Raw genomic sequence first — 26,782 nt, 5'->3', positions numbered from 1 at the left:
GATTTTTTAATGATTGCCATTCTAACTGGTGTGAGATGGTATCTCATCCTTCTAACATGTATGTCCATACCCTTAGGTGTCATGATTTTCATTTACATACACACAAAAAAAGGAAAAGCAAGATGCCTGTGAACATAAAGTCGCCAGCCCAATGATCTTTTCATTTCATATATTTTCTTGTTGACATCCACAAGTCATTAGCCCAAAGTCTATCGGTGTGACAAATTATGTAGGCAAATTACTATAGCTAAAATGGATAACACAAAAATGGCATCAGCTTTTTCCCTGAAGACATTTAAGAACAGGATACTCATTTATCTACTGAGGCCTTGATGCTTTCTCTTATACAGTCAAGTACCACATAACAACATTTCAGTCAACGATGTACCATAAATACAATGGTGGTGGAAGCAATAGATTATATACCACATAGCCTAGGTGTGTAGGTTTGTGTAAGTACACTCTATGTTGTTCACGCAATGACAAAATTGCCTAGTGAAGCACTTCTCAGAACATATCCCCATGGTAAAGTGATGCATGACTGTAACTGTAAATGTGCTCTAATTAGGGAACCTCAATATCCAAGACAGACCAGGTATGGTGGATCAAGCCTGTAATCCCAGCACTTTGGGAAGCCAAGGTGGGAGGATTGCTTGAGCCTAGGAGTTCAACACTATCCTGGGTGACATAGCAAGAACTCGTCTCTACAAAAAAACAATAAAAAAAATTAGCCAGACATGCTGGTGCATGCCTGTAATCCCAGTTACTTGGGAGGCTGAGTCAGAAAGATCACTTGAACTCAGGAGTTTGAGGCTGCGATTGCACTATGCCACTCCACACCAGCCTAAGTGAGACAGCAAGACCCTATCTCAATCAATTAACAAATCAATCAATATCAAAAATATTCTCCTTATTATTCTTGTAAAGCATAAATAGCTTATTTACATTTATAAGAAAAGCATTACAAGCTCAACAGATGAAGTAGCCAAAGAACATGAACAGATAATTCACATATGAGAAAATAAAAATGTGATGAGTTAAATTTCACTAGTAATGACAGAAATGCTAATTTTAAATGACATGGAGCTACTATTTTATACGTATTAAATTTGCAAAACATCAAATACTGCATGGTTGTGGTAAAACTGCTATGCTTATACATCGCTGATTGCAATGCTATATCACTTTTAGAAAGCAATACGGAAAAACTGTCAAGAACATGTAAGTATGAACCAGTATCCTTTGACCAAATACCCCATTCTTAGCAGTTTATCCTCTGAAGTTTATCCTTATACATTGCTGATTGCAATGCTATATCACTTTTAGAAAGTAATATGGAAAAACTGTCAAGAACATATAAGTATGAACCAGTATCCTTTGACCTAATATCCCTACCCTTAGAAGTTTATCCTCAGAAAATCAAATTTATACACATGAGAATATTCCCTGAGATTCTGCCAATAATAGGAGAAAACTAGAAATATCTATATGTCCAATAATAGGGGAAAGGATTCGGTAAATTTAAGAACATTATATTAAAATTGACTATTAAGTAGATATATAATACTAACGTTCCTAGGTAGGTGCCTTTCACATATTAAGTATCCAAAAAATTAATTAGATCTGAAATTTGGTGCCGTTAAAAATTTTTCAAGAACTGGCTGGGCGCGGTGGCTCAAGCCTGTAATCCCAGTACTTTGGGAGGCCGAGGCGGGCGGATCACGAGGTCAGGAGATCGAGACCATCCTGGCTAACACGGTGAAACCCCGTCTCTACTAAAAAAATACAAAAAACCAGCTGGGCGAGGTGGTGGCGCCTGTAGTCCCAGCTACTCGGGAGGCTGAGGCAGGAGAATGGCGTGAACCCAGGAGGCGGAGCTTGCAGTGAGCTGAGATCCGGCCACTGCACTCCAGCCTGGGCGACAGAGTGAGACTCCGTCTCAAAAAAAAAAAAAAAAAAAAAAAAAAAAAAATAAAAAAAAACAAGAAAAAAAAAAAAAAAAATTTTTCAAGAACTGTATAAAAATACTTAACATAATAATAAATTTAAAAGTTAAGTAAAACTATTATAAATATGTTAAACAATGTCAGTATGCATACAAAGACTGGATGAGAACATAATGGAATAAAAACGGTAGCCTAAATGCAGAATGACAGGATTTGGTGTAATCCTTAATGTTAAGATTTTTAAACCTTTTTTATTATGAAATAATTATAGATTCATAGGAAATTGTAAAAAAAAAAAAAATTACAGGAAGGTCCTAAGGACCTTTTGCCCAGTCTCCCAAAATTTAACATCTTAACAATAACTATAGTAAGCCATCCAAACCAGGAAAATGATATTGGTACAATCCACAGATCTTATTCAGATTACACCAGTTATATATGTAAGTTATACATGTATACCATGTACAGTTATAAATTGTGTGTGTATGGCTATATGCAATTATATCACATGTACAGCTTTGTGTAACAATCACCACAATCATGATACATACATACACACCACAAAACTCCCTTCTGCTATTTCTTCAAAGTCACACCCATCCCTTCTCCATTGAACCCTTGGCAAACACTAATCTGTTCTTCATCTCTACAATTAATTTTTAAAGAATATTATACAAACAGAACCATTCAGTATGTAACCTTTTGAGATTGGCCTTATTCACCCAGCATAATTCTCTTAAGATTCATCCAGGTGTTTGCATATATCAATAGTTTACCTCTTTTCATTGATTAGCAGTATTGCAACTGTATGGACATATCACAAGTTATCTAACCATTTACTCACTGAAGGGACATATGGGTAGTTTCCAGTTTTGGGCTATTATGAATAAAGCTGCTATGAACATTAGTGCACAAGTTTCCGCATGAAAACAGGTTTTCATTTCTCTGGGATAAATGGTCAAGAGTGCAATTTCTGTAATGTTTTTTAATGACAAATTAAAATGCATATGTATGCACTTAAAGGAAAAGAGTACTTCATTGTCAGACAAATAACTCTAACAGGGCTGGGCCAATCAATCCACAGACACCAATAACACGAATCTAGGGAGTATGTCCAAGCCAAAAGTGGGAACAAAGAGAGATGATAAACACTGTGCTATACTCTACATGTGTTATCTCATTTAATCCTCATAATAACTATTTAAGATAGATGATATTGTTAATCCCATTTCATATATGTGGAAACTGGGTCTCAGAGAGGTAAATTAACTTATCAAAGACCACATGGGTGGTTAAGTGGTGAGGTAAAGGCAGGCAGTGAGAAGCAAGAACCCAAACTCTTAACCATTTGATATGGTTTGGATTCGTGTCCCTTCCCCAATCCTATGTTGAATTGTAATCCACAGTGTTAAAGGAGGGGCCCAGTGGGAGGTGATTGGATCATGAGAGCAGATTTCCCCCTGGCTGTTCTCATGATAGTGAGTTCTCATGAGATCTGGTTGTTTAAAAGTGTGTAGCACATCCCTCTCTCTCTCTCTCCTGCTCCAGCCATGTGAAAATGAGCCTGCTTCCCCTTCACCTTCTGCCACGATTGAAAATTTCCTGAGGCGTCTTCAGCCATACTACTTGCACAGTTTGCAGAACTATGAGTCAATTAAACCTCTTTTCTTTATAAACTACCCAGTCTTCGGTTATTTCTTTATAGCAGTGTGAGAATGAACTAATACGCCATTATACTATACTGCCACAGACTTATTAACCATGTGTGCTTGGGGAGAGGAAGAGAACTGAAAAAAATCTTCCACCCCTATGGCCCACCCTCTAAAAGAGAAAAGTAACAAAAATGTAGTCAAGGCATGGAGACTAGGGGAAGATGCCAAGATACCCGAATCTAAGCACACCACATTATATTTGGGCAGCGACAGATTAGAAGACCAGGCAGTAATAATGGGAACTTCCTGCCAAAGTAACTGAATCTGAAGAATACTGATCTTGTAGTAAGATGGTACAGCACTGGGCTCAAAGAAAAAAAGCCAAATGGACTCAGGAAGTTTTCTTTCAGCCAGATATCTTGATGTTCACTCTACCACAGAGTCAGACACCAGCAAAAATACAAACAACGAAAGCTAGATTTAATTCAATAATTCTTTTTTGAATGCCTACTATGTATCAGATTCTGTGCTAAAACATCCTATGGGAAATCAAAGTAGAATGTATGAGACATTGTAAATTATAAACTATGAAATCCCAGGAGTTTATAATTTGTTGAAGAAATGCAAACATGAACCCAACTCAACATAACATAACAAAAGACACCCTGTGGTAAATGTCAAAACAGGTGCATGAGCAGAGCACTAGGGCAACCAGAGGTCCAGGTTTCAGAAAGATTCCCCTGGGAGACAGCTAGAACTGAATATTCAAAGTATTCTTTCTTTAATTCAAGATTCTTGAGTATCTACTATTTTCAAAGTATGGAGTTAGGCATTTTAAGGGAAAATGAAATAAACAAGGCATGATCCCTCCCTACAACCATCCATTTAACAAACATTCACTGAGAATCTACTATATGCCAGGCACTGTGTCAAATGTTATAGAATTAAAGATGTCTGAGCACGCTCTTTACCCTAAAGGACTAACAGAGTTAGTGCTCACAAATCAGTCAAGGAAGTACCATCAGTATTTAGGAAACAGAATAAGGATTATACTCAGCCAAGAATGGAATGAAAGTAGTTAAAGAGAAGTGAAAAAGGTTGCTGAACATCTATATCGGGTTGAATGGCAGCCTCCTGAAAGACAGGTCTTTTTTCTAATACCTAGACCCTGTAAATGTGACCCTATTTGGAAAAGGGGTCTTTGTAGATATAAGTAAGGTAAGGATCTAAGATGAAATCATCCAGGACTCCCAAGGTGGGCTGTAAATCCAATGATAAGTGTCCTTATAACAGACAGAGAGGAGACGGCACACAGAGAAGGCCATGTGAAATGGAGGCAGAGATTGGAGTGATGGATACAGCCACCAGGAATTCTGACAGCTACCAGAAACTAGAGGAGGCAATAAGGAAGGATTCTCCCTTAAAGCCTCCAGAGAGAGGGCAACCCTGCCAACATGTGAATTTCAGACTCCTGGGCTCCTGAACGGTGAGAGAACAAATTTCTATTGTTTTAATCCAAAAAAAAAAAGTAAAGGAATGGCCAGCTATGGTGGCTCACACTTATAATCCCAGCACTTTGAGAGGCCAAGGCAGGAGGATCATTTGAGCCCAGGAGTTTGAGACCAGCCTGGGAAACATGGCAAAACCCATCTCTACAAAAATTAGCCGGGCATGGTGGTGGGTGCCTGTAGTCCCAGCTAATCAGGAGACTGAGGAGGTGGGAGGATTGCCTGAGCATGGGAGGCAGAGACTACAGTGAGCGGAGAGCACACTAATGCACTCCACCCTGGGTGACAGAGAGAGACTGTCTCAATAGAAAAAAAAAAAAAAGTAAAGGAATGGAGAAAGATATACCATGCTTACACTAATCAAAAGAAGTTGAGCCTTTCTGGGCTACCTACAGAGGGGTCCATACAGCGTTGTTCTGGATTCCCGTCGTAACTTAAAAGGAAACTTTCACAATGTCCAGAGCCCTTGATGTCCTGCAAATGAAGGAGGAGGATGTCCTTAAGTTCCTTGCAGCAGGAACGCACTTAGATGGCTCCAATCTTGACTTCCAGATGGAATAGTAAATCTATAAAAGGAAAAGTGATGGCCTCTACATAATAAATCTGAAGAGGACCTGGGAGAAGCTTCTCCTGGCGGCTCGTGCCATTATTGCCATTGAAAACCCTGCTGATGTCAGTGTTATATCCTCCAGGAATACTGGCCAGAGGGCCGTGCTGAAGTTTGCTGCTGCCACTGGAGCCACTCCAATTGCTGGCCACTTCACTCCTGGAACCTTCACTAACCAGATCCAGGCAGCCTTCTGGGAGCCGCAGCTTCTTGTGGTTACTGACCCCAGGGCTGACCACCAGCCTCTCATGGAGGCATCTTATGTTAACCTACCTACCATTGCTCTGTGTAAGAGAGATTCTCCTCTGCGCTATATGGACATTGCCATCCCATGCAACAAGGGAGCTCACTCAGTGGGTTTGCTGTGGTGGATGATGGCTCGGGAAGTTCTGCACATGTGTAGCACCATTTCCCGTGAACACCCGTGGGAGGTCATGCCTGATCTCTACTTCTACAGAGATTCTGAAGAGATTGAAAAAGAAGAGCAGGCTGCTGCTGAAAAGGCAGTGACCAAGAAGGAATTTCAGGGTATATGGACTGCTCCAGCTCCTGAGTTCACCGCTACTCAGCCTGAGGTTGCAGACTGGTCTGAAGGTGTGCAGGTGCCCTCTGTGCCTATTCAGCAGTTCCCTACTGAAGACTGGAGTGCTCAGCCTGCCACGGAAGACTGGTCTGCAGCTCCCACTGCTCAGGCCACTGAATGGGTAGAAGCAACCACTGAATGGACTTAAGCTGTTCTTGCACGGGCTCTTAAGCAACATGGAAAAATGGCTGATGGAAAATAAACATCAGTTTCTAAAAACAAAAAGAAGAAGAAGTTGAAGTACATATATTAATACAAGACATAAAAGACTTCAGAGCAAGGAAAGTTATCAGGAATGAAGAGAGGTAGAATAGTCTGAATGCTGGTGTCCCTCAAAAATTCTATGTTGAAATCTAACTCTTGTCAATGCAATAGTATTAACAGGTGGGGTATTTAGGTGGTGATGAGCTCATGAGAGTTCTCTCCTCATAATTGGGATTAGTGCTCTTATGAAAGAGGCTTAAAGGAGCCTGTTTGCCCCTTCTGCCATGTGAGGAGGCAGCAAAAAGACCACTGTCTATGAGGCAGGAAGTAGGACCTCACGAGATACCAAATCTGCATGCATCTTATCTTGGACTTCACATCCTCCAGAACTGTAAGCAATAAATTCTATTGTTTCACTGAGTGATATGGTTTGACTCTGTGTCCCCACCGAAATCTCATGTTGAATTGTAATCCTCGGTGTTGGAGGACAGCCTGGTGGGAGGTGACTGGATCGTAAGGGTGGACTTCCCCTTGCTGTTCTCATGATAGTGAGTGAGTTCTCACACGATCTGGTTGTTTAAAAGTGTGTAGCACTTCCACTTCACTCTTTCCTGTTCCGCAATGTGAAGATGTGCCTACTTCCCCTTTGCTTCCACCATTATTGTAAGTTTCCTGAGGCTTCTCCAGCCATGCTTCCTGTACAGTCTGCAGAGCTGTGAGTCAATTAAACCTCTTTTCTTCATAAATTACCCAGTCTCAGGTAGTTCCTTATAGCAATGCAAGAACAGACTAATACAGAAAATTGGTACCAGAAAAGAGGAACATTGCTAAAAAGATACCTGAAAATGTGGAAGCAGCTTTGAAACTGGGTAATAGGCTTTGGGTGGAAAAGTTTGGAGGGCTCACAAGAAGACAGGAAGAAAAAAGTTTGGAACTTCCTAGAGTTGTTGAATGGTTGTGACCAAAATGTTGATAGTGATATGGACAATAAAGTCCAGGCTGAGGTGGTCTCAGATGGAGATGAAGAACATATTGGGAACTGGAGTAAAAGTCACTCTTACTATGCTTTAGCAAAGAGACTAGCGGCATTGTGCCTCTGCTCCAGGAATCTGTGGAACTCTGAACTTGAGAGTGATGATTGAGGGTATCTGGAGGAAGAAATTTCTAAGCAGCAAAGTGTTGAAGATGTGCTCTGGCTGCCTCTAATAGCATATTCTCATGTATGTGAGCAAAAAGATAATCTGAAACTCTAAATTATATTTAAAAGGGAAGCACAGCATAAAAGCTTAGAAAACTTGCAGCCTGGTCTTGTGGTAGAAAAGAAAACCCATTTTCAGGGGAGGAATTCAAACTGGATGCAGAAATTTGCATAAGTAAAGAAGAGCCAGATGTTAATCGCCAAAACAATGGAGAAAATACCTCAAAGGCATTTCAGAGACCTTCACAGCAGCCCCTCCCATCACAGGTCCGGAGGCCCAGGAGTGAATCAAGATTTTGTGGTCTGGGCCCAGGGCCCTGCTGCCCTGTGCAACCTGGGGACACTACTGTGTCCCAGCCACTCCAGCTCTAGCCATGGCTAAAAGGATCCCAGATATGTCTCAGGATGCTGCTCCAGAGACTGCAAGCTACAAGCCTTGGCAGCTTCCACATAGTGTTAAGCCTGCAGGTGCTCAGAGGGCAAGAGATAAGGCCTAGCAGCCTCCACCTAGATTTCAGAGGATGTATGGAGATGCCTGGATGTCCAGGCAAAAGTCTGCTGCGGAGCCAGAGCCTTCATGAAGAACCTCTACTAGGGTAGTGTGGAGGGGAAATGTGGGATTGGAGTCCTCACAAAGAGTCTCCACTGGGGCACTGCCTAGTGGAGCTGTGAGAAGAAGGCCACCATCCTCCAGACTCTAGAATGGTAGATCCACCCACAGCTTGCACTGTGCACCTGCAAAAGCTGCAAGCACTCTACACCAGTCTGTGAAAGCAGCCAAGGGGGCTGTACCCTGCAGAGCCACAATGCAAAGGTGCCCAAGGTCTTCTGAACCCACCCCTTGCATCGCTGTGGACTGGATGTGAGAAATAGAGTCAAAGGAGATTATATTGGACCTTTAATATTTAATGACTACCCTGCTGGGTTTCAAACTTGCATGGAGACTGTAGCCTCTTTGTTTTGGTGAGTATATCTCCTTTGGAATGGCAGTATTTACCCAATGCCTGTACCTCCAGTGTATCTTGGAAGCAACTAACTTGCTTTTTTTTTTATTTTACAGGCTCATAAGTACAAGAGATATGTCTTATCTCAGATGAGCCTCTGGACCTGAACTTTTAAATTAATGCTAGAATGAGGTAAGACTCTGGGGAACTGTTAAAAAGGCATGATTGTGTTTTGAAATGTGAGAAGGACATAAGATTTGGGATGGGCCAGGGTGGAATGATATGGTTTGGCTCTGTGTCCCCACCCAAATATCATGTCGAATTGTAATCCCCAATGTTGGAAGAAGGGCCTGGTGAGAGTAATTGGATCATGGGGGCAGACTTCCCCCTTGCTGTTCTCATGACAGTGAGTTCTCATGAGATCTCATTGTTTAAAAGTGTGTAGCACTTCCCCTTTTGCTCTCTCTCCTATTCTGCCATGTGAAGATGTGCTTGCTTCCCCTTCATCTTCTGCCATGATTGTAAATTTCCTGAGTCCTTCCCAGCCATGCTTCTTGTACAGTCGGTGGATCTGTGAGTCAATTAAACTTCTTTTCTTCATAAATTACCCAGTCTCAAGTAGTTCCTTACAGCAATGTGAGAAAAAACTAATACACTAAATCTATAGTATTTTTGTTATAGCAGCCTGAACAGACTAAAACAACAAGAATTATATAAAAATAGAGGGGTCAATTCTCTAAGAACATATTTTTTAATATGATCATGGCTCACTGCAGCCTCAACCTACTGGACTCAAGTGATCCTCCAATCTCAACCTCCCAAGTAGCTGGGATTACAGGCATGGATCACCATGCCAAGGTAATTTTTTAACTTTTTGTAGAGAAGAGTTCTTACTATGTTTCCCAGGCTGGTCTCAAACTTCTGGCCTCAAACGATCCCCCTGCCTTGGCCTCCCAAAATGCTAGGGTCTCAGGCATAAGCCACTGTGCCCAGCTGACATGTGAATGTAACAACACAGTTCTAAATAACACATGGATCAAACAAGTTGCAAGAAAAATGTTTTTAAAACATTTCAAAGTAAAAGAAAACACACCTTAAAAAAATGTGAAGAATATAGCAAAAGCAGTGCTTAGAAGAACATCTATAGCACTGAATGCATGTATTAGAACAAAGAAAAATCTAAAGTCAATAATCTAAGCTTCTACTTTAGAAAACTAAAAAATACAAGAGCAAATTTAATCCAAAGTAAACTTCTGAAATATTATAGAGTAGAAATCAATGAAATTGATAACAGGAAATCAATAGAGAAAATCAACAAAACCCAAAGCTGGCTCTTTGAAAAGATCAAGAAATTGGTAAGATGCTAGCCAGGCTACCTGAGAAAGAGAGTGAAGACACAAATAACATCAGAAATGAAAGAGGGGTCATCACTACTGATCCCATGTACATTAAAAGGATAATGAAACAATATTATAAAAAACTATATGTGTGCAAATTTGATAATCTAGGTGAAATGGACCAATACATCAAAAGACACAGTCTACCAAAACTCATACAAGGAGAAACAGATCATCTCAGTGGTCCGTATCTATTAGAGAAACAAAATCCAAAATTAGTAATCTTCTAAAACAGAAAGGTTTAGGTCCAGATGGTTTCACTGGTGAATTTCACCAAACAATTAAGAAAACAATTATAGCAATTATCTACCATCTCTTCAAAATAGAAGCAGAGAGAATACTTCCTAACTCATTCTATAAGGCCAGCATTACCCTAATTCCAAAACCAGAAAATACATTACTAGAAAGGAAAAATACAGACTAATATTTTTCATGAATATATATGCAAATATCCTCAACAAAATAATGGTATATTAGTTAGGTAGGGCTGCCATAACAAAGTACCAGAAACTGGGCAGCTTAAACAAGGGAAATTTACTACCTCACAGTTCTGAAGTCCAGACAACCAGAATCAAGGTGTCAGCAGAACCAATTTCTTCTGAAAGATGTAAGGGAAGGATCTAATCCAGTCCTTTCCCCTTGGCTTATAGATAGACATCTTCTCCCTCTGTCTTTTCACATCAGCTTCCCAATATGCATGCCTGTGTCCAAATTTCTCCTTATAACCCAGTTACATTGGGTTAGGGCTCACCCTAATGACATCATTTTAACTTGATTACCTCTGTAAAGTCCCCATCTCAAAAAAAAGTCATATTCTGAGGTATGGGAGGTTAGGACTTCAACATATGAACTTTCTGGGGTACACAATTCAACCTGTAACAATTAGTAAATTGAATCCAACAATGTATAAAAATAATGAGGCCAGGCGTGGTGGCTCACGCCTGTAATCCCAGCACTTTGGGAGGCCGAGGCAGATGGATCACGAGGTCAGGAGATCGAGACCATCCTGGCTAACACAGTGAAACCCCGTCTCTACCAAAAATACAAAAAATTAGCTGGGCATGGTGGTGGGCGCCCATAGTCCCAGCTGCTGGGGAGGCTAAGGCAGGAGAATGGCGTGAACCCGGGAGGCGGAGCTTGCAGTGAGCTGAGATCGCACCACTGCACTCTAGCCTGGGTGACACAGCGAGACTCCATCTCAAAATAAATAAATAAATAATAATAATGATACACCACAAACAAGTGGGATTTATTCCAGGTATGTAATGTTGGTTCAACCTTTAAAAATCAATTAATGTAATCCATTACATTACAAGCTAAAAAGGAAAAAAATCACAGAGTCATACCACTAGATGCAGAAAAGCATTTGACAAAATCCAATCCCCATTAATGATAAAAACCTCTCAACAAACTAGGAACAGAGGGGCATTTCCTCAATTTGATAAATAACATCTACACAAAACCTACAGATAACATCAGTGGCTTAGCCTCACAAACACAAACCTCCTTTCAGTTAAACCAGGGAACTGACTTCACTGCACTGTGCCAATTTCCCAATTATGCCTGCCACTGAGGTTATTACAAACACCAAATGAATATGTGTCTGACTTCACTTTGTAAACCACAAGAGATAATTATTCCAGAACAATGTTACCCAGAAATGCTCACACATTTCAGAGTTCCACTAAATAATTATGTTATGGCTGTAGCAATTAAACTCTGCAGTGACTTAGCCTCACAACACAAACCTTCTTTCGGTTAAACCACTGGTACTACCTGGGCTATATGCCAGGGGAGATTTAAAAAAACATATTCGGGCTCCACCCTCAAAGGTTAACTTAATTGGCCTGAAGTGAGGCATTTAAATTTTTTAAGCTCCATCTATTGTGTAGCCATTGTTGAGAACCACTGAATTAATCCAAACTTCGTCTAAATAAAATTTTTATTTGAGAAAAATTAAGGACATGGAAAAATCCATTGATCCAGAATTATTTTTAAAAACAACAACAAATTTAGTGCAATGGCTCTCCTGCTTAGCTGAATGTGGAGAACTTCAAGAAATACTGATTCTTGTGTCCCACCCCAAGATATTCTAACATAAATGATCTCAAGAGTCTGAAAAAGTTCCCCAGGTTATTCTAGTATGTAGTCAAGGATGAGAATCACATTCATCCCATTAATCCTCTTATTTTCCAGGGCTAAGTTCCAAGGTTCACCCTTAAATACAGAAACAACAACAACAACTATAATAACAAAAGAGAGAAGTTACTATACACCAAGTATTGAGCTTTACATGTTATATTTCATTTTAATCCTTACTACAACACAGTGCAGTTACACTTCAAAGAAAAAAGATCTCTTTTGATCACCTGCCCCTAGAATTCTGTCCTGCAAAGTCATTCTTAAAACTGTTTTCCAATCCCAAGAAGTCTTATCTTCATGTATAAGCTAGGAAGGCATTCATTTTCCAGCATAGATCCATCCTTGCTGGAGGCATATAAATACAATTAGATATATAGATAGATAAACATATATTTTAACAAAATTATTGGAGGCAGTATTATATTATATAATTTATAATTATATATATATAATTCCAAAACCAAAAATTATATATGATATATATAAAATCAAAATCAGAAATTATATATATTATTATACATACATAATTTATTATATATAATTTGGCTCATGGTTCTGCAGGCTGTACAGTAAGCATGATGTTGGCATGTACTCAGCTTCTGGGGAGGCCTCAGGAAACTCACAATCCTGAGGTGGAAGGTGAAGAGGGAGCAGGCACTCACACGGCGAGAGAAGGAGCAAAACAGGGGGAAGGAGCCATACACTTCCAAATGACCAGATTTCATGAGAACTCACTCACTATTATGAGAACAGCACCAGAAGGATGGTATTAAACCACTCATGAGAGACGCACCCCCATCATCCAATCACCTCCTACCACTCCCCACCTCCAACACTGAAGATTATAATTAAACATGAGGTTTGGTGGGGACAGATCCAAATTATATGATTCTGCCCCGGTCCCCCAAATCTAATGTCCTACTCACATTGGAAAATACAACCATACCTTCCCAATCGTCCCCAGAAAATCTTAACTCATCCCAGCATTAACTCAAAAGTCCAAAGTCTCATCTGAAACAAGGTAAGTTCCTTCTACTTTCTAGCCTGTAAAATCAAAAACAAGTTAGTTACTTCCAAGATACAATGGGGTTATAAGCATTGGGTAAACATTTCCATTCCAAAAGGGAGAAAGCTGCCAAAAGAAAGGAGCTATATGTTTCATGCAAGTACGAAACCCAGCAGGGCAGTCAATAAAACTTAAAACTCCAAAGTAAATAATATCCTTTGACTCCATGTCCCACATCCAGGGTACACTGCTGTGAGGGGCGGACTCTGAAGGCCTTCGGCATCTCTGCCCCTGTGGTTTTGCATTGTTCAGAACCTGCAGCTGCTCTCACAGGTTGCAGGTGAATGCCTCCAGGTTTTTCAGGTGCAGGGTACAAGCTACCAGTGGATCTACTATTCTGTGGTCTAGAAAGTGGTGGCCTCCTTCTCACTGCTCCACCAGGTAGGGCCCTGGTGGAGACTCTGTGTGTGGGCTCCAACTCTATATTTCTCCTCCATACCGCCCTAGTAGAGGTTCTGTGTGAGGGCTCTGCCCCTGTAGCAGGCTTCTGCCTGGGTACCCAGGCATTTTCATACAACCTCTGAAATATAGGCAGAGGCCCCCAAGCTTCCTCTTTTGCAATCTGTGTCCCTGCAGGCCTAATACCATGTGGAAGCCACCAAGGCTTATGGCTTGAACCCTCTGGTGCTAGAATCTGAGCTACACCTGGGCCCCTTTGTGCCAAGGCTGGAGCCAGAGTAGCCTGGATTTGAGAACCAATGTCTTAAGGATGCCCAGGGCTGCAGGGCCTTTGGCTTGACCCACAAAACTATTCTTCCTCCTAAGTCTCTGGGCCTGTGATGGGAGGGGCTGCCATTAAGGTCTCTGAAATGCCTCTGAGGTCTTTTTCCCATTGTCTTGGCTATCAGTACTTGCCTCCTTTTTAGTTATGCAAATTTATCCAGCAAAGGAAGCTTATAACCATGGTGGAAGGTGAAGGGAGAGCAGGCATCTCACATGGCAGAGCAAGAGCAAGGGTAGGCAGTGAGGTGCCACATACTTTTAAACAACCAGATCTCATAATTCACTCACTATCATGAGGACAGCACCAGAAAGATGGTGCTAAACCATAAATGTCCATCCCCACGATCCAATTACCTCTAACTAGGCCCCGTCTCCAACACTGGGGATTACAATTCAACTTGAGATTTGGTGGGGACAAAGATCCTAATCACATCAGAGACCATTGTTTTGGACAGAGCTCCTGCACTTGGTCCCAAACCAACAGTGAGTCATTCAAGTTAAATGTCTCATAATCAAACTGAAACTTTAAGGAAACATATAGATCCCCAAACGGACCAGTTTTTCCTGAAAACAGGAGACTCCAATCTACCTGAATCAGCTTAATAAGGAAGTCTTCTCTGCTTTAACCCTGACAAAAAAAAAAAAGTAACCTGAAGTAACCTCATGTTAACTGATTAGTTTTTTTCTTCTATTGTTTACTGGTTCCCACCTTACAAAATACACTGTTCTGCTAATGCCCAGTGGGAACATTCATTCTACTTTGTAAAATGGAGGTTCCCCAATTCATGAATTAGATCTATAACTAAATTTTGTTGTAATTTTGTCTTTTCACAATATAGAAGGTGACTAAAGGGTGGCTGGAGAAGAAGAGGCAAGTGAAGTCAGCTACAAGGGACCAGCTATAGAAAGGAGGGAGCAAGGTAGGACAAGGCCAGAGAAGCATTAAAAAGTTAAGTGAAAAGCCAGAGGGACCAGTGTAAGATAAATGCAAAAGAACTCTCAGAATTCAGGGGGCACTTTAAAAACAAAAACCCACATGGGAATGAGAGGGGAAAAAAGAACTCACAGGGACCTTCACGCACAGAATAGGCAGAACGCTCCCCCTACCCCCATGGAAAATACTTATGGGAAAAGCTGCAAAGAACTACAGCAAGAGAACCATGGGTACATACCATTTCCTTACGTAATGGGGAAGCTGCAGGGAGGTACTGTGCTAATCTCAATGCAGAAGGATACGGAAACATGATAGAAATAGTTTGTCATCATTTCAGCCAACTAAGTCAAAAGGAGCCAGGTACAGTGGCTTTCACCTGTAATCCCAGAACTTTGGAAGGCCTAAGCAGGATTGCTTGGGCCCAGGAGTTCAAGACCAGCCTGGACAACATAGTGAGACCTCACATCTACAAAAAAAAAAAAAAAAAAGTTTAAAAATTAGCCATGTGTGGGGCCACGCTCCTGCAGTCCCAGCCACTCAGAAGGCTGTGGTGGGAAGGATCACTTAAGCCTGGGAAGTTGAGGCTGCAGTGAGCCAACTTCATGCCACTGCACTGCAGCCCAGGTGACAGAGCAAGGCATTGTCTCAAAAAAGGAAAGAAAGAAACTAGGCTTGCCCTTGCTAGACAAAGTGTAGTGTGATTAGATTGAAAGAAAAACAAATCAGTATCAATTGCACAGGGGCTCACTCAATAACACTCAGGAAAAGAAGTCACACTTTAGGGAAAAAAATGGTTAAGGGATGAGTAGTAGTAATTGAAAAAAAACAAAGCATCTTTAGCTTTCCCCTGACTGTCCCAGAGATCCTTATGCAGTCCTGAATGGTAGGAGATGCTCAACAAGAGGAAAAACTGGCCACTCAGAAGAAATTCCCGCTAAGGCCCAGGGCACTACCTACCAAAACGCTACATTATGCAAGTACAAAGAGTGCTGTGTGACGCTTGGAGAACAGTCTTTGAGGAAGCTTGAAGGGAGGGGAAAATTATTGAAATCCAGGCTGGACTTTCTGTATAGTATGTCTCCCCAAGGCAGGAATCCTGTGCCTATTAGTAGGTAGGACCTTCTAGGAGACTTGCAGTTACTCAGACCCTCCCTCTTTCTACTCAAGGGCAGCAGAGCCCCATCTGTTTCTGACACAATGTTATAAGAGGGTTCCTCTATCTGTAGTGCTTTTACCTGGCAGAAACTGAGGTCTCACACAATATGTGTGTGGGGTTGGGGGTGAGGGGAAGAGAGAAAGAAAAAGAGAGACTGGGGGGAGAAAGAAAAGACAAAAAGGAACGGGAGAGAAGGGGATGCAAGAGAGAAGGTAAAAAGAGAAGGGAGGAGAGAGGAAAGGAGGGAGGAGAGAAAAGAAAAACGAGAAGAGAGGGAGAGTAAAGAGAAGGAGACAGAGAAAGATGAAAAAAGAGAGAAAAAGGGAGAAAAGAGGCTGACCTTTTTTGGTACAGATTTTAATTCCCAGGCAGGCCACCCAATTGTTTTGTTATTTCTCCACTCCTGAGCTGTAGATAGAGCACTCTGACATTTATAAGATCTTTGCTCTTGGAGAAACTGTGAACCATAATTCATGTTTGTTTGTTTTTCTAATTTCCTTTCTAGGAAGGGAGGAAGAGAGGAAATCAGGTGTACTTCAGAGGTCTCTGAATCCATCTACTGTCCTGATTTGCCACAATTATTGGTAACAACTTAGATGCACTGCAACAATAAATAAAAGAAGTGACACCTGGCTCTAGAATACCAACCAGTGTAATGATATTCATCAGTCACACCCATGTCCCAAGTAAGTCCTGCCCCTTGTGTCACTGCCTCCAACAGCAAAGAGCATTCATCATGAAAACAACCGCTGTGTCCTGTACGTATTAAAAAGGACAGGCTTACATGACAAGCCTCTCTAATTTAGGTCTCTTCTTTAAAGTAGTAAGTGAGAAAATATGTAACAGGAGGAAGGAAGGGGAATGGCGGAATACTTTTGTGTCAAGACGTACAAGGTCATTGAAGGTAAGTGTTAAAAAATACAATCCAGAATAGCCTTGAACTTATGCCTCTCCACACCCTACTTCTCCGTGTCCCTCCAACTAAAGCAAATTTCAGTCTTGGAAAGGAATCCTGCATCTTGTGGTCCCCACATCTATCATTTTTAAATGCACTCAAGAGTTAGAATGAACCTTCCAGATTGATACCAGCATTCTTAAGGCATTTTCTATGAATCCTAGTTCCATAGGATGTTAACAGGCACGTACACACATGCACACACACAGTTCTGTGGTCAGCATAGGGGAACACTAGGTGAAACAAACACAAGCAGGTTTATTGCAGGGCTTCTCAGAGTCTGTAATAGGTGAACATTCACTATGAATCTCCACAGTGTTTGTTGTGTTAATATATTTTACTTTACAATCATTTTTTAAAACAAATTATCTTGTGGGACTAGTGTTCATCAGGAACATAGTTTAGGAAATGCTAGTATACCCACTCAGCTCATTTTATTGAAGCACTATAGTACATGGGTAAAGAGCACAAACTTGGGTCACAGACTGTTTGGCTTCACATTTCCAGCTCTGGGCAAGTTGCTTAAGCTTTCTGGATGCTTTCTTTATATTTAAAATGAGGATAACAGTATTGTTGCAAGGGTTAAATTAGTATATAAATATGTAATATTTATGTAAAGCACTTAGAATAGTACCTGGCACATAGCAATTGCCCTATAAATGTTAAATATTATTTTACTGATGAAGAAAGTGAAGCCTAGAGAGGTAAAAAGGCAGTCTAAGGTCACATAGCATGTCAGTATCAGAATTGGGGCCAGAATTCAGGTCTCCTAACTCTCTGTCTAGTATTGGTGTCTCGAATGATGAAAATGTCTTTAGAATTTAGCAAAAAAATCTCTCTAAACCACTTAAGTATTTTACCACAAAAACCAGAAAATGATATCTAAAAAGACACAACCCTAAAACAAATCCCAGTGGTTTCTAGGAGTAACTGCTTGGTTGGGGTTTCCCAAGTACAAAGTGAGGTTGAACGAGTGGGTTTTGGTGGCAAGGAAAATTATTCCAATGCCTACAAAACAGTGTCTAAAATTGCAGACCACTGCCACCAGGGCTTCCTAGGTAGCCTCTTCCCTTGCAATGTAGTACCAAGAGTCTTTCTGGATGCTCAGGCAAATCTCCCTGAGACAAGCTGATCTTTGAGACCTGCCACAACTAATGTATACTAAAGCCTCTACTATTGTTTGGCTCTGATGGAAGGAGGAAAAAACATATAGTTATAGAGCACTTATAATGTGCCAGGCCCTCATCATACCTTATCTTAATCTTCATCATAGTCCCAACAGACTCAGGGTGTTTTATTTTATTATTTTTTATTATTACTACCCAAGATAGCATTCTGTACCCATCTGGCACTCCAATTATTTTGGATGTTGTTTCTGTGATAACTCCACAGTTTATTACAGTCTGAACAAGCTATGCATACAAACAACTAAAAGACAATGCTACCTCTGCTACTTAGATGTTTAACCTTGGATAAAAAACTCTAGCTCTCTGGGACTCAGTTTTCACATCTGTGAAATGAGAGGCTTAGACCATCACAACATGATCCTTATTTATTAATTAACTTATGTATCAGCAGCTTTATTGATATAATTTACATACCATAAAATTCACCCTTTTTTGTGAAACAGGGTGTCACTCTGTCGCCTAGGCTGGGGTGAAGAGGCACTATCAGAGCTCATTGCAGCCTCAACCTCCCAGATTTAAGCCACCCCCCACCTCAGCCTCTTGAGTAGCTGAGACCACAGGTGCAAGCCACCACACCCAGCTAATTTTTTTTTTTAATTTTTTGTACAGATGGGGTTTCACTATGTCACCCAGGCTGGTCTCAAACTCCTGGGCTCAAGTGATCCTCCCACCTGGGGTTCCCAAAATGTTGGGATTACAGGCTTGAGCCAACCGGGCCCAGTCAAATTCACTCTTTTAAGTATACAATTCGAATAGTTTTAGTAAATTTGGAGTTACACAACCATCATCACAGTGCAATTTTAGAACATTTCCATCATTCCGAAAAGAAACTTCATCCCCATTCCTCATTTAGATAATATTTTAAAAGATCCTTTCTAACTTTTCCATTTCTAGACTTATAAAGCTTTAGTAGCTCCTTGGCTATTTACAAGTTCAAATTCCTCAGTGTAACATTCAAGGTCCTTTACAATCTATAAAACCTTCACTGTCTTTTCTTTTACCCATACAAATGTAGAAATTACTTTTTTGTGTTAAAACATTCCTTAATGAGCTAGCAATTATTTATGTGAAGGAGAGTCCAGAAAACAGATTTTTGACTAAATTATCCTTGTCCTTGATTAAAGAGATTCATGAATTAAACACATAACGCTATTCTCTAGAGTAGTTACTGAGGTCTAAGAGGCTGTAAACTTGGAAGAGCTCCTCCCTGCCTGTCAGGCTGCTCCCATTAGATCACAAGACAGAATGGACATATTTCTCAGTCTCTTTCATTTTTGGATCTTATGCTTGGCATCTCATCACCTTACTTAAGAGATCCCAGAGGGCAGTTGCCCTATCTGTATCCAATTATGTATCCTTAACTCCCAATGTGGGATTCTGCATACAATATTTAATAATGATGATAGTAACTGGTAGCTAAATAAAGCATCTACCATGTGCCAGACACTGTTCTAAGCACTTTACAGATACTAATTTATTTAATTCTTATAACAACCCTGTGAGATAGGTACTATTTTTAACACCGTCTTATAGATGAAGAAACTGAGGCAAGAGAGATTACATATTTGCCAAAATCACAAAGCTAGTTAAGTAGCAGAGTTGAGATTTTATTTCAGACAGTCTGGCTCCAAAGTATGCACTCTTGAACCACAGCAAATTGTCAAACCAGTTGAAGCTCAATAAATGTTAATTGCATAAAGCCTTATTATTAAGGTTCCATCCCAGGAAAGAAAAGTAATTAAGAATTCTGGGTGCCAACTGACACAGATGTAATGAGGGTAGGGAAAAATACATAGAACAAATTCTGATTCAGACAAGAGAGTCACCAAACTTTAGGGTAGGTCTGAGATGCTCCAAAAATGGTTGTTGAACCCTAAACTATATCTTAGAAAGATAGATGTGTTCTCATACATAGGTGGTGGGAATGTAAAATTGGTAGTGTCTAGCTGAACATGTGCATGTTCTATGACCCAGAAATTCCTCTCCTATGGCATACACCAACAAAAATATATATTTAAATCTGCCAAAATGTACTACTGGTAAAAGGCAGAACTGGAAATTCCCCATCAACAGAAGAATGGATAAATCACATGTGTCATGTTAACAAAACATAATATAGCAATGAGAATGATTTATAACTTCAAAAAATAATATGGATAAATCTTTCAAACAATGTTGAGCAAAAGAAGTCAAACACAAAAGAGACTGTATTAATCCATTTATATTAAGTAAAACAAAAGGGTAAAATAAATGTATCCTGTTACAGATGAGTATAGTGGTTTACCCTTGGGAGGGGTACTGACTGGAAAGGGGCATGAAGCAGACTCCTGGTAATGTTCCTTTTTTTTGGGGGGGGCGGTTGTTGTTGTTCTTTTTAATCTCAGTAGTGGTTGCACAGGTGTGTCGAGTATATAAGTTTATAGCACAATGAATACTTCCAATCTATACACTTTTCTTTATGTGTACTGTACTTCAATAAATTCTTTCTAGTCTTTCTGAGTAGAGAAAAAGACTCAAGCAAGAGACAAAAATAAAAGTCACTTTTGTACTTGACATGCACAACTAATGACTGACAATCTCAAAGTTATCCCTTTGACCTGAGATGGACAAGGCAGATGTTTCTCTCTTTTGTGGAAACAGTGAGTTAACAAAAGGGGGGCCATTTTAATCCCAAGCCATTAATGCAACCTTAATCCTTTCTAAAAACTGAGAAAAAAACAGATTCACAGCAGCATACCACCTGTGGGCACACTCACAGCCCTGCCAGGCAACAAAACAAATACTAATTCTGTTTAAAGAATCAAGTCTTCATTTGGAGTTTTTATTTATATTTCAAGACTAATGACACTATCCATGCAGTACAAATGGATTCTGACCGTGATGCAAATTTAAGTTTTCTTGAGCACGAACCCTATCCCAGCGCCAGTCTGAGCACTCCTATCTTTATTAGGCAAGCATTCCACATCTATGGATCTCAGTTTTCTTATCTGTAACATGGGAATAATAATAGTATCTCCTAATAGGTTAATGTAAGGATTGAAGGCATATTTCATGTAAAACATCTAACACAGGGCCTGCCACATAGTTAAATATTCAATATGTATTAGTTGCTATTATAATTTTCCTATGGGCCCATTAATGGTTTCTTCTCCCTTCCAATTTCCATACAGCAAGCCCAGTTTATAGTTTCAATCCTTAACAGGGGAATTTTAATATTTTAACACTCAAGGACAAGGGCAGTTCTGCCTCCCCATCTCCCCCAGTTGTCAAAAGAGAGAAAAAAGGAGTATTCAAGTGAGCTGATTTTGAACTAGAGCTTAGGTGGGTTGGGAGAAAAGGGAGTCTGGACAACAGAAGTTCCTTTCCTTTAATGGTACCACCTTCTTATACCATGTCAGAGCACCTCGTACAAATGACATGATCTGGAAACAAAGGGACACAGAAAAAGGCAAGGCTAGCTATTACACGGGATGTGGTTATCCTCCACAGACAAAGGCCCTGAAGAGGAGGGAGTCAGAAAAAGAGGTTGAAGGTTGGAGTTTGTGCTTTGCCCATCAGGCAGCATCAAGGTCTTATGCTAAAAAGTGGGCAAAACATTACTAGTTACAAAAACTCTTTCACACACATCCTCTTATTTAATCCCACAACCATCTTGTGAAGTGAGTCAGGCAAATTTCATTATCGTCATTTGGTAGATATATCAGTCCATTTTCAGGCTGCTGATAAAGACATACCCGAGACTGGGCAATTTATTGCAGGTTTATTGGACTTAACAGTTCCACATGGCTGGGGAAGCCTCACAATTATGGCAGAAGGCAAGGAGGAGCAAGTCACATCTTACCTGGATGGCAGCAGGCAAAGAGAGAGCCTGTGCAGAGAAACTCCCGTTTTTAAAACCATCAGATCTCATGAGACCCATTCACTATCACAAGTACAGTGCATGAAAGCCCTGCCCCCATGATTCAACCATCTCCCACCGGGTCCCTTCCACAACACGTGAGAATTATGGAAGCTACAAGATGAGATTTGGGTAGGGACACAGAGAAAAACCCTATCAAAGCTAAGGCTCAGAGAGCTTAAATTTGTCCAAAGTCATTAGTTAGTAGTTGGTGGGGGTGTGGTGGGCAGCACTTTAATTCAAGTCTTCTGGCTTCAAAATCCATGTTCTTTCCATTAAAAACACGCTGGATTTTTTGCCAGGACTTCAATTAGCCTGGGCCACGTGTGTTACGATCAACAGGAAAAAATAACGACAGACTAGTTGTGAACTTTTCACTGTTCCCCAGCCCCAGAGAGGAGAAGGAAGGGAAACGGATTTGAAACAGAAAGGGGCTGGCGTTGGGAAAGGAGGGAGTAGGATCTAGAAAGATGAGAGGAAAAAGTGGCAGAAGCAACTTTAACTCGGGGCTGGCTAAAAACAGGCGACAACTGGCTAGATAAACCTCTTGGGTTTCTCCTACCGGCTGAGCAGGGCCAGATCCACTCTGTCCCATTCCCCTTCCTTTTCTATTGCCCAGCTTTGGCCGAAGAGATGCTGTAGCCCCACAAACCCTCACAGGCAGCCGTGGAGCTGGGGCGAGAGTGGGGATCTGGGCAGCCCCTGGGGAAGGTTAGTGGCTGGAGGAGCCAGGAGGATGGTGAAGAAACGCTGGATAAAGGAAGTAACTCTGCAGGAGGCAGTGCCATGTGGGGTATTCGCGAATGGCGGTTATAAGTGTGGCTAGTAATAAAAAGCTGAGATAAGGGTGGGTGTGAGGTCAAGGCTAGGGAGGAGCTGGAGTCAGAAGGCCAGAACAGGCGTGCACCGGGCGCGGGGGCGGTGTCGCGTAAGGGAACAGTGGCGCAGACCACCTCTTTCCCGGCCGCCGACGCCCGAAAGCGGATCCTGAGAAGGGGTGTTTGGTTGAAAAGGGGTGTGCACCCAGAAAGAGAACCCAGGACCTCGCACGGGAAAGACGCGTCAAAAACCGCTGAGAAGGCTGAGGAGGTGTGTCTGGGCTCCCAGGTGAACACCAAGAGGAAGCTCGCAGCTGTCAGCCTCCCTTAACTCTTCTCCTTACCTTGGGTACGGTAATATGATCCATGACCGCAGTTCCCGCCACCGGAAGATCTCAGTGCTACTCCGGATGCCGCCGCCACCGCTCTAGCCGCCCCCCGCCCTAACCCGAGTTTCTACCCCGCCCTCCGGGTCGTGTCGCAAACTCTCGTCACCTGATCCTCGGCGGCAGCACCTATCGCGACACTTTGACCGTAGCCGTTCCCGCCATCTTGCTTCCTGGCAAGTGCCCTTTTCTTCGGGGAATTGATTATTCTGGTTCAGGTTCAACGTTTGGCCCAGTCTTTAAGTCCCAGATTCGAGTACTGCCACCCTTCTCACACTCCTTGATGCTATAAGGGCTCTGAACACAGATGTCAGTCCTTTAATATTACAATGATAGCATGCTGCAGTGGTAACACAGGCTGCCCCATGCTGGCAATTGGGTTTCTGAAGAGCTTCCTAGATGTGAGACCTTGGGAAAGTCACCAGAGAATATTTTTTGAAATATGGAAAGGTATATCCTCCTCTCTGTCTCTTCTTTATGTGTCTGCTGCCATCAACCTAGTTAAAATCTGAAATACTATAGTAACCTCATCACTTTTGCCATCATAGATATGGGAAGAGGACCAAGGAAGGGCCCACTGGACCAGTTATCAGATGAGGGGTAAATAGGTGCAGACCCTCAGTGGTGTGCTCCAAGTCAGACTTGTGATGGGAAAAAGAACAATCTGAGAGTTGGGAAATCTGGGTTCTACTCCTCTCAGGTCTGCCACTAACTTGCTATGTGACCTTGGGGAAATCACGCCACCTCTCTGAGTCTTAAGTTGACCAAGGTTACAGTGAGGGTATTGGCCACTATCTCAGGGTAATTTCTAGCTCTACTATTGCAGTGTTATGGTTTGCAATCTCACTGCCCCTACAAAATAATTTTGTTCTTCTTTGAGTTCTTATAACATTTGCTTGCAAAACTATTCGTTTATCATATTCTGCCTTTTTCTCTAGCCTGAAGGCCTTACCCTCGATCCGTGACACTATTCTCCCTTGCACCATCGTTCCATCATTTTCAGCCCTTTCACTGCCAAATATCTCAAAAGAATAGTCTACTTATCATCACCTTCACTTCTCCATAACAAACTCACTCCTCCCTACCACTCCACTCAATTGGCTCTTTCACATCATCCTCAATTCCAGCTGCTGATTCCAAACAGCTCTTCTCAGTGCTAATTTTCTATTTGTTTTACAGCATTTAAAACTATTGATTCATATTCCTTTTTGACATTCTTTCTTCCCTTGACCTTTATTATAAAGCAAACTCACTGCCTGCATCCCCAGCTGTTCCTTCTCTGATTCCTTCCCAACTCCTTTCTCCTTTTTTAAAGCCATTTTCCTGGCTTCTATCCTCATTCCTCTTCTACTTTCTTTCTTTTGGTTATCGTGATCTCTTCCACAAGTTAAACCCTTACTCCCAGATATGGCTTGGATCTGTGTCCCCACCAAATCTCATGGCTAATTGGAATCCCTTATGTTGGAAGTGGGACCTGGTGGGAGGTGATTGGATCATGGGGATGGTTTCTTCTGAATGGTTTAACACCCACCTCCTTGGTATTGTCATTGCCATAGTGAGTGAGTTCTCACGAGATCTGATGGCTTAGAAGTGTGTGGCACCGTCCCCTGCCCACTTTCCTCCTGCTCTGGCCATGTGAAGTGCCTCACTCCCCATTTGCCTTCCACCATGACTGGAAGTTTCCTGAGGCCTCCCTAGAACCAGAAGCTACTATGCTTCCTGTACAGCCTGCAGAACCGTGAGCCAATTAAACCTCCTTTCTTTATAAATTACCCAGTCTCAGGTGTTTATTTATAGCAGTGTGAAAAGGGGCTAATGCACCCTCAGTAGGGGATTCCCAACTTCATATCTCAAGTACCATGACATTTTTCGTGAGTTCAAATTTAGAACTTCCAATTGCCCTCTGACAGTTCTACTTGCATGTTCCTGCTAGCACATTAAAGGCATCATGGCCCAAAACAAACTCATTGTTCACACTCTCTCACAACCCCCTTGCATTTTCCTACCTCTACCACTTGCTTTTTCTCAATTTTTTCCTATCCCTACTAATTGCACCACCATATACCCTGTTACTCAGACTCAAAACCTTGTTTCCATGCTGTTTGGGATAGTGGAAAGGGTGTGTGGACTCTAGTCAGACCAGGTTAAAATTCTGGCTTAGCAATATGCTAATAATACATGGCCCCGGGCAAATTACACAAACTCTCTGTGCCTTAGTTTTCTCATCTATAAACTTATTCTCATAAAGTTCTTGTGGGAACTCAAAATGTAATATATATGAGTTTCCAGGAACATTGTAAAGACACAATGAATATTGATAGGTTCCTTCCTTTCCTCAACTTTGTCATCAAATATCTCTGTTTTCTCTCTCAAATTCTTACCTTGCTTCCTAGTTTGCTGATAAAATAGAAGCTGTGAGAAGGGAACTTCCACATCATCCCACAACCAAATTTGCTTGATGCCTTGCATGTGAGCTCATATAATCTGTCTTCAATTAACGAACTCTTCCTGAGCTTCCCTAAGGCAACCCTTCCACTTGTCCACTCAATTTCATTCTCTTTATCCTGCTCAATTGTTTCCTTGCCTTTACTACTAATGTTTCCACTTTACTGGATCACTGCCATCAGCATGAAAGCATGCCATAGAATTTCCAATCTTAAAAAATATCTTTTTGGACCCACATTTCTGTCCCCAACCTGCCATCCCTCCATTCCTCTTATACTTTATAGTGGAACTCTTCAAAAGATTTATCTAAATCCATTCTCTTCTATTCCTGTCCTATTTCCACTTTAAACCTCTCTAATCAGGCATTTCTTCCACCACTCCACCAAACTATTCTTGTCAAGGTTACCAATATTCTCCCCATTGCAAAGTCCATTGGTCATCCTCAGATCTCTTTCTGTCCTCTCAGCAGTATTTGATCACTCCCTTCTCATTGAATACATTTTGTTCACTTGGCTCCAGGGATAGGGATACCACTCTCTCTCCTACGTCACTGACTTCTCATTCCCAATCTCTTTTGCTGTTTCACTTCATTTTATCTATCTCTATATGTTGTAATGCTGCCAGAGCTCAGAACTATCCTCTTCTTTATTTACTCTTATTCTTTGGGTGCTGTCATCCAGTGCCATGGCTTTAAATAGCATCTGTTTGTGGACAACTCCCAAAATTTTATCTCTAATCTTTATCTGTCCTCTGAACTCAAAACTTACATAATATTCAGCAGCCTACTGACATGTCTCCTTAGATATCTTAAAGACATCTCAAACGTATTACATCCAAAACAGAATTTTTGACTCTTTTATTTTATTTTATTTTTATTATACTTTAAGTTCTAGGGTACATGTGCACAACGTGCAAGTTTGTTACATATGTATACATGTGCCATGTTGGTGTGCTGCACCCATTAACTCATCATTTACATTAGGTATATCTCCTAATGCTATCCCTCCCCCCTCCCCCAACCCCATGACAGGCC

At 41.3% G+C, this 26,782-nt stretch overlaps 1 protein-coding gene and 1 pseudogene across 7 annotated transcripts in view; one reads left to right on the top strand and one right to left on the bottom strand.

Annotated features, from left to right (window-relative positions):
- Nucleotides 1-23,376, bottom strand: part of MTMR8 (myotubularin related protein 8) — a 121,499-nt gene extending 98,123 nt beyond the window's left edge. For 4 of the 7 annotated variants that reach the window (XM_026451943.1, XM_026451946.1, XM_026451945.1 and 1 more), the window contains exon 1: nucleotides 23,263-23,371. In XM_026451943.1, coding sequence (XP_026307728.1) covers nucleotides 23,263-23,286 — 24 coding nt within the window. In that variant the 5' untranslated portion in view covers nucleotides 23,287-23,371. Of the gene's footprint in view, nucleotides 1-5,461; nucleotides 5,568-23,262 lie in introns of those variants that run through there. The other 3 variants (XM_026451944.1, XM_023198436.2, XM_026451947.1) reach the window with 2 other exon arrangements.
- On the top strand, nucleotides 5,560-6,473 carry LOC111531203 (annotated as a pseudogene).
- Nucleotides 23,377-26,782: the final 3,406 nt, after the last annotated feature.

The sequence above is a fragment of the Piliocolobus tephrosceles genome, chromosome 12 (genome assembly GCF_002776525.5).
Source record: "Piliocolobus tephrosceles isolate RC106 chromosome 12, ASM277652v3, whole genome shotgun sequence".
NCBI classification, from domain to species: domain Eukaryota; kingdom Metazoa; phylum Chordata; class Mammalia; order Primates; family Cercopithecidae; genus Piliocolobus; species Piliocolobus tephrosceles.
Note: the sequence above shows the minus strand (reverse complement) of the source record. Positions and strands in the feature narration are given on the sequence as shown.